The sequence below is a fragment of the Oreochromis aureus genome, linkage group 11, assembly GCF_013358895.1.
Source record: "Oreochromis aureus strain Israel breed Guangdong linkage group 11, ZZ_aureus, whole genome shotgun sequence".
Classification (NCBI taxonomy): domain Eukaryota; kingdom Metazoa; phylum Chordata; class Actinopteri; order Cichliformes; family Cichlidae; genus Oreochromis; species Oreochromis aureus.
Window position 1 is genome coordinate 37,789,659 of NC_052952.1, and position 12,251 is coordinate 37,801,909.

Sequence of the window (12,251 nt, forward strand, 5' to 3'; positions counted from 1 at the left end):
CTGTGCGCTCTGCTGAAGAGCATCAGGGACACAATTCATTATTAAATCACTTTTAAAAATTTTAAAGGAAGAAGATGAAATTTCTAGAATGAGCTTGAGTGTGAGGCTCTAGCTCTGTCCTCTGTCTCTCACATGCCAAACATTAGTCATGACCCAACTGTAAACCCTGAAGTAGTGGATCACTGGAGGAAACCGTGCTGCTCAGGTCGCCTCGGGAATCTCTCGTTGCTCCGACATCGGCGCATCGTAAAGGCATCAGATGATTTATCAGAACTTTTATCTTTGCCAGGATTCAGTTTCAGCTTTCAGGGGAAATTTAAAGAAGTTTCTCAGAACATCACAAGGAGTGAAATCTAATCCTGTGACCTCCCTGTGACCCACCCACTTCCACGAAATGAAGCTCAGGCTGAGAAGAACAATTCTGTCTGTGTGTGTGTGTGTGTGTGTGTGTGTGTGTGTGTGTGTGTGTGTGTGTGTGTGTGTGTGTGTGTGTGTGTGTGTGTGTGTGTGTGTACTCGTGTTCACGCAGTAATGTGAGTGCAGCTTTTCTCTCTCTGACTCTCTGAGCTGGTCACACAGTGTGCCAACAGGGGGCGTTACACAGTGTGGACAGATGGAGCTGGGTCTAACTTTAAACTGATTCATGGAATCGAATTTCTGGATTCTTGGCTGTGAGATGACAGAGGAGCAGACTCAGTGTCATAACTGCATATTTCACTACAAACAATCAAAACTAGGAGACGTGATGATCTCTCCTCCACAGACTCAATCCATGCAGGAGGAGGAGGCAGTGTCCCGTCATGATTCGGCTTTCAGTCTAAATATGATGATGGGTGGAGGAGACCACCGCCCACTCTCCCTCAACGAGGTCAGGATTAAACTCACCAGTGACATTCTGGAGGGACGAGCTTCCCCAGCTCCTCCAAAGACTTCTCTGAGCGGTACTCCTGCACACAACGACCCAGATAACAGCTCAGCTTCATCACACACACACACACACACACACACACACACACACACACACACACACACACACACACACACACGCACGCACACGCACACGCGCGCACACACACGCACACACACACACACACACACACACACACACACACACACACAAAGAGCAGTGTTGTTAAAGGTGGATGTTGGAGAATAAAAACAGGACGTACCTGGACGAAGGCGACTGTCACTACGATGATGATGGCCTGGGGGGGAAAAGCACAGACTGAACTTTGAGGTCCAACATGATTTTTTTTTTTTATTCTTCCATCATTTACAATACAATCCTGTGAACGTGTGGAAATCCCACTGACGTGCTGTGAGCCCGTCGTTCAGGGTTTATTGAAGATTTCAGGAAATGTAATGTTTGCTATATCGGAGCTCAACATCATTCATCTTTTTCTTGCATTATGAAATGTATTCCACATTTCCTTTCAAATTAAAAGCACAGTTTAACCTCTCACCTCAGCTGAGGATGCATCTATGTTTATTTCCTGTGAGGCGGAGCTTTGGCCTCACTGTGGCCCTGTCTCCTTTCACAGTCATCATAAATGTGATGTCATGAAGAAGCTCTTCGTCATTTCTGCTCATTCACGGTGAACACACTGAGGTGGACTGACCATCAGCTGACCTTCTGGCTTACGCTGCTGAAGCTCTGTGTCCATTTGGAGGATTAAAACAGAAACCTGATCAAACATCCTGAAGTGTTCCCGGATCACTTCAATTACCGTCCCAAAGTCTGAAAGCAAACAGTGATGAAGCTGTTTGTTCTCCTGCTGCCGGCCTGCGTGCACACAGCGACTCACGTTTCTCCTTTTATGGGAGGTCAGACTGTGTGATGCACTCAGACTCTCCAACTTAGAGCTCCTCTCTCTGCACATGAATCAGCCTTTGGTCTAAAACCAGAGGATATCCGGTGTTCTGACAAACCGTCCTGCCGTACGTAGTTTATGCTGTCAACAATAATTCCAGCATAAATTTAAGCATGAGGACGGTTTGCCACTTAACTTTGTGTTGTGTGCATGTGCAGAAACAACTGGTAGGACAGTTTTTGAGGTAGGATGGATTCCCAGAACACCGGGCCAAGACTTCCTGTACAGGTTTTAGTCCACAGATGCAGATGAACTACTACAAATCGATGACTTTAGGTAAATGAGACCCATCTTCTGTGCATGGACCTGACATGATTGTGACTGAATGTGAAGCGTGCAGATGTTCAACCGTGTGCAGACGTGCTGCAGAGAAGATCGGATCTCAACCACATGTGAGATATTTCTGTGCCTGTGGCGTTCCCCTGGACACCCGAGGCGGCTGCCATCCACCTCTCTGTGATGGTGTAAGCTGAGCTTAAGTGAGAGGAGACAATAAAAACCATGCACCGTGCTGACCAATCACAGAGCCCAGCACGGCTCACAGTCACCGACCACGTGACCTTTACATTTAAAACTCGCCTCATTTGAGTCTCTGAGTCTAAAAATACAGAGCAGCAGTTCCACTTCTCCTGTTTCTGCCATCTGAACTTTGACCTCTGGACATTTTTATATCACACACCGTTTTTCCCGCAGCGTCACAAAGACAAACAGCTGTCGTGTGTAACCTCGTGTGGAGGACCTGCAGGTTTCAGAGGACGCCTGAGCGCCGCTGGTTACCTACCACTGTGATGCTGATGGCGTCATCGAACTGGTGCATGATGACGCTGATGACCGCCGACGCCAGCAGCAGCAGGATGAGCGGATCTTTGAACTGCAGAGAGACACAGGCTGAGGTCAGAGGTCAAATGTCACACGAGGACGTGTTCTTTAACAAGGACACTTTTTACAGCGTGGACACTTTCAGCTTCGCCGAGTTTGCACATTTATTTCAGCAGCGTGGGTGAATCAAGCGTTTCGAACGAGTCATCACAGGAGGGATCATGTGACAGACGAGTGGATGTCTGTGCACAGTCAGGCTTTCCTGTTTCCTGTTTCTAACCAGCACGTTTACGGCGTCATAAACGTGTGTGATTGTCAGGTTACTGTCGTACAGCTGAAGGAGAAACTCTTTGGCAGTCTGAGCTCGTGTCTGGACTGTGAGGTCAGCGTGATGTCAGAGCGCCGTAGCAGCTCAGACTCTCAGACACGACTCGCAGCAGGGCTGGCGTTGGTTTAATGAAGGAGCGGCTCGAGCGTGCGATCGCAGGAGAAGACACGCTCAGATTACAGTCAATAGGTGTGTTTGTGAAGCCGTCCAATCAGCAGTCAGAGGCGATGACGAGGCTCTGACCTTCCTCACCCTTATGGTTCACATCCCACAGTTCTGGTCATGTGATCTGTGACCCTCTCTTTCTGCCAGTATCAGCTGCACAACTACAGAGCTGCTGGCTCCGCCTCCTCCACCCTCACAGGGCGACCACTTGTTCAGCACTCAGGGAACAATTAATGTGAAATCGTTTTCATTTTCTGTGTTCAAAAGCAAACTTCTCAAAGCAAATATCTGATTTTCTGCACACGTCAGCTGATGTTGTTTACATTTTCCAGTGTTTCTGCTCCTCCATCTGCTCACTTGGACTCGAGCTTTTCTCTGTGAGCCGCGCCGACACCTCCTCCCATCATCGCCCTTCCTCCTGTCCTCTACGTCCGCTGTCACTTTCTGTATTTGAGCTGGGGGTGCTGGAGGCCTCCATCATTCAGCCGCTCGAGTGCTCCGACTCCCTGCTGCCGTTTCCCCTTCAGTTAATTTACCTGATGCTTTCAGGGCTGAGAGAGGTCAGACCTGCCCTCCTCAACTGGCTCGTCCAATCAGCAGCGCCTGAACGAGGCCCCTGATAAGTTTCACAACGCCGCGCTGTGGCGGTGACACGAGCTCCGAGACAGAAACAAAGAACGCTGAAAGATTCAACCTCCTCTGTGCAGTCATCACAAACATGCTGAGCTGAGCAGCGATGAGGTCACGGTTACCACGGTGCCGTCCACATAAGCGTGTTTACAGCTGCAGGTCGTGTCCTTACACGTGTTTCTAACATAGCTGTGGGGCAATGAACGTCTACTGTGTGCGCCGTGCAAAAATAAATCTGTATTCTTCCACACGACGTTATGTAAGAGTGCTGCAGACGTGCGCGGGTTAACGCGGCGGCGGAACAATGACAGTCGGGAACATGGCGAGCCTGCAGACGTGTTTCAGGCTACGGATAAAAATAGTGTGCTGGGTGACTCTGCTGCTGCACGTTTGACTCGCCGTCACACAGAGAGAGAACAGGAAATCGCCTTGAGTGAGTCTGCATGCGATGCGTGCATTACCTGTGACAGGTACTTCCTCCACAGCGGCTCGTCCTCGCTGATGTCGAACTCATTCCAGCCGTGGTACGCCCTCCGCCGCCTCACCTCCTCCTGGGTCAAACCCAGCTGCAGGTCGGCCTGTGGGCGTGACACGCAGCGGCGCTCAAGATTACCGTTTCAGAGACGAAGCTCGCACAGAAACAGGACGAGCGTCTCATTGGCTCAGTCTAATGCCGTCACCGTCGTTCTCATGAACTGATCAGTGAAACAAACAACAGCTGGGCGCTCTTTGAGATAAACGAGATAAGTGTCAGCCTGAGAGCCGCTGGCCTCCTTACCTGCAGGATACATGCTACTTCATTGACGGGCAGTTCACTGGCTTTTCTGGACGTCAGTACTGGGACCATGGTCTCATCTTCACTGGAGGGTTCTCCTTCGGAAAGCTGAAACAGGAATAAAACAGAGAGATTGAGACTGCAGCAGTGTTCCTACTGTAGCTCGAGAGCTGCTTCTCAGATCCAGGGCCGAACAACCTCCACCTGCAAAACGAGCATTAAACAGCTCCCACAGTGAAGAGGTCGCCTGTCAGGCTAATCCCACAGACTGGACCGAGGTTCTCCGTGAAACGGGATTTAATCACATTCCTCCAGGTTTACTCTAGGAGAGGATCTGTTTTCCACAATTAAAGAGTCAGGGACCTCTAAGGTGGGAGCACTCGTGACTCAGGCTGGTTAAACACACCTGACGTCCAGCTGTGCAGGTAAGTATCTCAGTGATGACACAGCTGTGACCTCTGTGACCTCTGGGTGAACGCTGTCATTTCACCTTTTCTGGATGACTTCAAATCCAGTTTCTCATCAGCTGCTGTCAAAGATAATAATCCACGTGTGCTGCAGGATGGTCAGAGTCACATTTCACCCAGCCTGAGCATCACTGAGGGTTACAGGACTCTCATTACTGCAGGCTTAATGCTGCTGGGAGGTAACAGGAAGTAACCGGAAACCTTTTACAACCAGGGCCAAGACATACGTTTGTACTACAGTGTTAATAAAAATGCTTCAGAAGGCACCGACACCACCCACAGGCCCACAAAGACTGCATTTGAAGTTTTACTTTTATGAACTAAATGAACATACAGCAGCACAGAAAGAGGACCAGAATGACTTCCAAAGTAAGAGCACCTCTGCACTTAATGTAGAGGTTTTATTTTCATGAGTTTGTAATCTCCCCAGGAACCTGCAGTTCCTCTGATGTCCGCTAGAGACCGGCTCATCGGGAACATCTGAACTCGGAGTCGATTCTTCATGAAATAAATGTGAGGAGGGCAGAATTTAGACTTTAATGCCACTAAAATGAGGAAGAAAACAAAGGTTTTCATCAGGCTGGGACGCAGACAGTCAGCTGTGATGTCTGAGTTTGTTTGTGGTCGACGGCATCTGACAGGATTAACAGCGTGACGCGGTGCAGGTTTACAGAGCAGAGAGGTAAGGATGACCCCAAACAGAACTTCGAGCTTCAAGTGAGCCTCCTCCACCGTCGGTGCTTGTTGTCATGCATGACACTTCCTCCCAGCAGGCTGCAGGTCTGAGGAGGAAGGCTGATGAAGAGGAAGGCTGACAGCAGGAAACAGAACGAGGGCGACAGCGGCGCCGTGGAAACAAAACCTACTGCAGGGTTTAAAGCAGAACAAAGAGCAGAGAGGAAGTCGAGAGCTGACAGCGACGAGTCTTTCATGCCTGTTCTTACACCTGAACTCGTTCAATTTATGGCCCCACCTGAGAGACACGACTAAGGGCAAAGTCTCACCATAAAACTGAGTGACGTGTTTCTGGTGAACCGTCCCAGGCCGGCTGTGTAACAGCAGATATACCTGGGCTCACCTGCCGGCTTAAAGCTTTGACCTGAGCCTGGCGGAGCAGCCGCAGGCCTGTGAGGGGATAAACAGCCAGCTGAGTGCAGCTGTAACGGCATGAGAACAAGTCTGTCCCACAGAGGTGAAGGAACTCCCGGCATTTCTCATCTGCTTCCAATGTTTTCACAGTCAGAGCTGCCGGGCGGCTCCGGCCGGTAAACTGCGGACATTTTCCCACGCGGCAGCTGAATGCGATGAATAAACAGCACGTCAGCAGAAACTGCAGCCAACAGCACAAAGGTGTCTGCAGCTGATTAATGCCGTGACCTGAGCAGCAGACTCACAGGTGATCTGTGAGGAGGGCGCAGGTGCATTTAGGATCATACGAGACCTAAAATGTCAGAAAAGCTGAAATCAGAGTTAAAATAGAAACAGCTGGTACGGCAAAGTTACAGCGTTATGTCCAATCGTCGCTCCTGCAGGAGATGAAACACCCGCCCCTCAGCCTCCTTGTACATACGCTTCTGCTATCAATTTGAAAATCCTACGCCGCCTCCTTCTCAAGTTATCGTGGTCACAAAGTCGGGTGTCCACGCGCCTGCCTGCCCAGCGGGGTCACATGAACACCCCGACACAAACATCAGCGCTGCAGCTTAAAACCGACCTCAGTCTGAAGGCCGATCGGCGTCACAGTCGAAATTATTCAGGAAAACATCGAAACCTTCATTTTATTTGTGAGCTAGAAGCTGCCATTCAGCTGAGGTGCACACTGCTCTGTGAATCACCTGTGATCACCTGCCGGCCTCCTCTTCAGTCAGCTTTACCTGAGACACAAGTGTGCAAAATTCCTCACAGCATCCAAACACAGAGCTGCCCCTGTGCCTCTGAGCAAACGCCCGTCTGCTTTAAAAACGTCTTTGCTCCGCAGACAGAGGAGAGGAGCAGCGAGTGTGAGCTGAGAGGATTGTTTCTGATTAGCAGTGAGCGCAGCTTAGATGACCATCCTGCTGCCTCCTCCTCACGCTGCCCCCGCAGGACGGGAGGGTCACTGCAGTCTGAGTCACTTAAACTAAACGCAGCTCCTGCTGTCAGAGTATTAGCACCTAGGTCACTGCTGATGTCACACCTGAGCAAACACGAGTCACATCAAAGTGTGGGTTTGACCTCACAGTCTGCAGGTACTTTGGTCACATGATGAATATCTGGACAAGTCAGAAGTGACTCTGAGGTCCCCGAAGCTGGAAAATCTTCAAACGCCTCCCACAAACAAACACTCACACCTGTTCAGGTGTGCTGGGTGACAGGAGTCATTACCTGTCCTCACTTTTGTTGCTGCTTTCTGCTGCGACTCATTTGACTGCTGATTTTACTGAATGCAAACACCAAACAAACTGAAACAAACCAGACCTGTACACCGGGCTCAGGCACGCTTCACTACCATCTGACATCATCAGCGGACATCATCAGTCGGGTGATCAGGTTGCCCGACAGGAGACAGCCATCCTGCAAACAGCTGCAGTCTGACAGCACACTCTCACAGAGAGTGTGGAAGGTTTGCAAATACTTTCAGTCTGAGATATAAATGCAGATTACAGCACGGTGCATTCAGCCTCCCGACGCAGCCCGTGATTTCCCTGCAGGAAGCCTGTAGAGTGCAGATTTAAGAGTTAAATATGAATTTCTGTAAGTAGACAGAAACAGCCGTTCGGTCACAGACATCAGCCTTATGACAGGTTTGAGTGACGCTGTTGTACGCCTGACAATCTCATGAGGCAGAAATACACAAAAACATAACTGCAGTGAGAAAAAATGATGTTACCCAATGAGGGACAAAGGACCCCCTGGTGATCCTCTAATCACATGCGCCAAGGTGTGAAAGTGGGCGTGGGACCTAATCAGCCAGGGTTTCGGGTGAGCTCATTGTGAAACCTGGCCCCACCTTGTCATGTGAATTCCTGAGGTCAGATGGCCCAGGATGTGAGTGGGCGTTAAGGCGTCTGGGGAGGGATCTCAAAACTGGATTATAGATGGCAGACAGTTGGTGTCGTAAACCACCGCCTCTGTTCAAAGATGGTCGCTCACAGTGGACATAGATGGCCTCTTTCACTCCTCTTTCAAACCATCTGTCCTCTCTGTCCAATATGTGAACATTGGCATCCTCAAACAGTGAAGCGCAGCGTGCAGCATCAGGAGGAGCACGCGCAGCACTCTCTCTGAGCACATCTTTAAACAGGAGCAGTGACCGAGGACAGGAACAGGTAGACGCTGTGCAGAAGCTTCACCTGACCTTCAACCACAGTGCCTCAGGTATAGGGATGGGTATTGATAAGATTTTCACGATTCCGATTCCATTTTCGATTCTGTTTAACGATTCGATTCTTTATCGATTCTTTTTCAAAAGGAGAACACTAAGGTCGATTAGCTTAGAACTTTGTTTTATATCTTTTCTTTGAACAAGATAGAAATTTAGGAGTATCATGGCCTTACAAACCCAACAGTGAGCTCTTAAGAGATCCACAGCCTACGGCTCTTCAATGGGGTGTCACAGGGTCCCCGGGGAAAATTGTAAATGTAAAATAATAAAATAAATATTCTTCTGTAGCAATAACAAAGTATTGTTATTTTTATTTTATTCTATTCTGTACAGTTGTGTACTGTATTTATTCTTATTTTATTTTATTCTAATTTTTGCTTCATAACTTTTGCACTGTCCACTTCCTGCTGTGACAAAACAAATTTCCCACGTGTGGGACTAATAAAGGTTATCTTATCTTATCTTATCTTATCTTAACATAAATTATTCTGTAGCAATTACACAAGAATATCCAGTAATGTCCCTGCCTACAATTAAACACATTCACTTACCATCTGCTGTGACAAATGGCTGCAAGGTTTTGACCACAAACTGCTCGGTGACATTCGGGCCTGAAAAGAGACGCTACCGGTAGACTGCAGCGACAACTGCCAGCGAGCGCCAGCCAGACTCTGTCTCTCTCATCATGGTCACCTAAATGCACAGTGATGGCAGGTTTTGTAATAAAGCAGATTGCGCTAACATAATATGCACTGTTAGCTGATTATTTACCTGCCGCATTAACGGGAGAGGACGTGCAAACGTTACCGCTGCTGCTGCTGGGTTGAGATTCACGAGTCCGGAGCGGAATTAAAGACATTCATTTAAGTTCATCGCGTGTTTGTGAGCAAATGCTTTTGCATATTCGTAGTGTTTCCTCCCTTAGTGAAATATCTACTTTGCAAGTATTGCAAGTTGCCCTGTTGTCATCCGTTCTCGTAAAGTATAACCAAACTTTTAAGCGTCTGAGCCGCTTAGGCGCCGTGTTTCCTGCCAGGTACGCTCCGACGCTCCGCAACGTGGTGACGTCATTCGGGGCGACTGGAATCGATAAGGAAATCGTTTGCAAAAATGGCAAACGATTCCAAGGAATTGAAACAGTGGGAACCGGTTCTCAACAAGAACCGGTTTTCGATACCCATCCCTACTCAGGAAGGTAGTGGTGTTAGAGTGAGCTGCTGCTCCATTGGCTGTTTGGTCAGTGATGCAATCGCAGTTTTTTTTAACTTTTTTTTTTTTTTTACAGGTAATTTTTTACCTTTCATCAAGGTGGAGCTCCAGCTTCAATCTAATAACTGAAGACGGGTGGAGTTCCTCCATCAACCCTCACTTTTCCCTCTCATCTGATTCACACACACACACACACACACACACACACACACACACACACACACACACACACACAAGCCCATTCAGCTATCTTAGAGAGCACCTTCATTGACATACTGGTTTCCCTGACCCTCACCCTAACCATAACCTAATTGTAACCCTGACACTAAAACCACATTTTGAGCCTCAAAAAGACCTTCAAACTTGTGGGGACCGGTGAGTGTGTCCTCACAAGTGACGGTTGGTTCTCACAAGTATAGTAGAATGCAGATTTCGACTTCCGGATGGTGGGGAAGCTGGTTGCAGCATAATCTTTCAGCTCCCAGGCGGTCTGGTTACCCCTTGAAAACTGACATGTTATAACTCAACTAAGAATATTCATAGTAGTATGCCAGGGGGTAACAAGAGAAAGACAAGAGGAATTTGGCAAGAAAGTGTGGAGGAAGGAGTTTTTTCACCGAAAGAAGTTGACGGTGCTAGCAAGCTAAAGCTACCTGGAGCTATGGAGGCAATTGGAGCTAACATTCTTGCGGAGCTGAAAAAAGCCCAGGATAATTTAAAAAATGAAATAGCGGAAAAGACTGGGCTTGTGAAAACAGAAATGTCGGAGTTTAGGAAAGAAGTGGGGGGGCAACGGCTTGACGAAATTGTCACGGACATGAAAGAGGTAACAAGCAGGATCGAGGAGGTCGAACAGAGAGTAACCGAGGTGGAGGAGGTCACAGTCGACCTTAAAGACGTGCACGGCCATACTCTCCAGTTACAAGAGGACCTCCAGACACGTCTGTCCGACCTGGAAGCCCACTCCCGCAGGAATAACATACGTGTTCACGGGATACCAGAGGGGGACAACATGCTCGAATTCATGGAGAATTTTATATAGAAGGAACTGGCCCTCCCCGACACCAATCTGGGCATACAGCGGTGCCACCGCACACTCGGCCCCAAGCCACCTCCAGGCTCCAACCCCAGATCCGTCGGGATTCATTTTTTGGAATACAAGACCAAGGACTTGGTGCTCTGGTCTGCGTGGACCAAAAAAGAAATACTGCTGAAGGGGAGGCGTGTGTATTTCGACCAAGACTATCCTAGTGGCATTTTAGCGAAACGCAAAGCATACAACACGATCAGGAGGATTTTAAAAGAGAAGGGGCTCCGCTTCCAAACATCTGTCGAGACTGCATGTGTTTTATGAAAGCAGACCCGTGATCTACAACAACGTGCAAGACGCATCCGACGACCTGGAGAAGAGGAAGTTGATGGAAAAGGGAGCGGACGATCCAATCTCACGCATCCCCGTACTTAAGCCGAGGACGCGCTTCTGGGAAAGAGCGAGCGGGGCGCCACGGCGGACCCTGGAGGAACGGATGAAATACATCCAGGAAAAGCTCCAGAGATTCAAGTGCATGGATAGTAACACCTAAAAAGATTTTTTTTCCGCACCGGAGACTGCAGTTTTCCCCTGTAAAATAAGAGTAATAGGTTTGACCACAGTTTGGGATGTTACCAGCTTTCTCCAAGAGCGCTGCTATGATGAACGGAGATCACCAAGCAGCACTACAAGGGGCTCTCTGGGACTCTCCTCTTTGTTTTGAAGTTGGACGTACACTTCATAATTGGAAGTCATATATGTTATTTGTTCAGGTACGTTGTTCCTTTGTTCTGCAGACCCCCGTTTTCTTTTCAGAGCACCTAGAGATTTACAGGTATTGTGTATTTTCCTTTTGCTGATGGAGATCAGACAACAATATAAGGTAATAACACTTAATGTTAATGGTTTACATAACCTCATTAAAAGAAATAAAGCTCTTGCTAAAATGAAACGAGAAAAACAAGATATAATTTTCTGGCAAGAAACATCTTTCTGCCATTGAGCACAAAAAATTGTGTAAAATGGGGTTTAAAAATGTGTATTATTCCTCGTATATAAAAAAAAAAAAACCATTCTAGAGGAGTGGCCATCTTATTGTCTGACAAAGTACATTTCCAACTCTCCTCACAAATCAGAGATAAGGAGGGGCGTTATATACTGGTTAAAGGGTACACAGATCACAAGGAAGTTACATTGTTTAACGTGTACAGACCACCAGGGACTGATAGACATTTAATCAGGACCCCTTCTGAATTAATTGCAACAGAAACATCAGGCGTATTAATATGCGGCGGAGATTGGAATATTAACTTGAATCCGTTTCTGGACACGTCCAGCAAAACTAAATTGTCACAATCAGAAGCAGTATCTGTTAAAGAATGCTTAAGGAACTGGGGTTGGTTGACGTGTGGAGGGATTCGCACTCACTGGAAAAGAAATATACTTTTTTTTTTTTTCACATTCCCACCATATGTATTCAAGACTGGACTATTTCTTTATGTCACATTTTGATAAGCATAGAATTATAAACTGTGATATAGGGGTGAGAGGTATTTCGGACCATGCAGGGGTGTACTTGACACTCCATCTGGA

At 47.8% G+C, this 12,251-nt stretch overlaps 1 protein-coding gene across 4 annotated transcripts in view; it reads right to left on the reverse strand.

Moving 5' to 3' along the window:
• Positions 1 to 12,251, reverse strand: part of atp2c1 (ATPase secretory pathway Ca2+ transporting 1) — a 32,239-nt gene that overhangs the window by 10,721 nt on the left and 9,267 nt on the right. For 2 of the 4 annotated variants that reach the window (XM_031755038.2, XM_039619627.1), the window contains exons 2-6: positions 4,592 to 4,696; positions 4,275 to 4,391; positions 2,653 to 2,742; positions 1,170 to 1,205; positions 886 to 947 (exon numbers count right to left, since the gene is read on the reverse strand). In XM_031755038.2, coding sequence (XP_031610898.1) covers positions 886 to 947; positions 1,170 to 1,205; positions 2,653 to 2,742; positions 4,275 to 4,391; positions 4,592 to 4,696 — 410 coding nt within the window. Of the gene's footprint in view, positions 1 to 885; positions 948 to 1,169; positions 1,206 to 2,652; positions 2,743 to 4,274; positions 4,392 to 4,591; positions 4,697 to 6,890; positions 7,031 to 8,970; positions 8,992 to 12,251 lie in introns of those variants that run through there. The other 2 variants (XM_039619625.1, XM_039619626.1) reach the window with 2 other exon arrangements.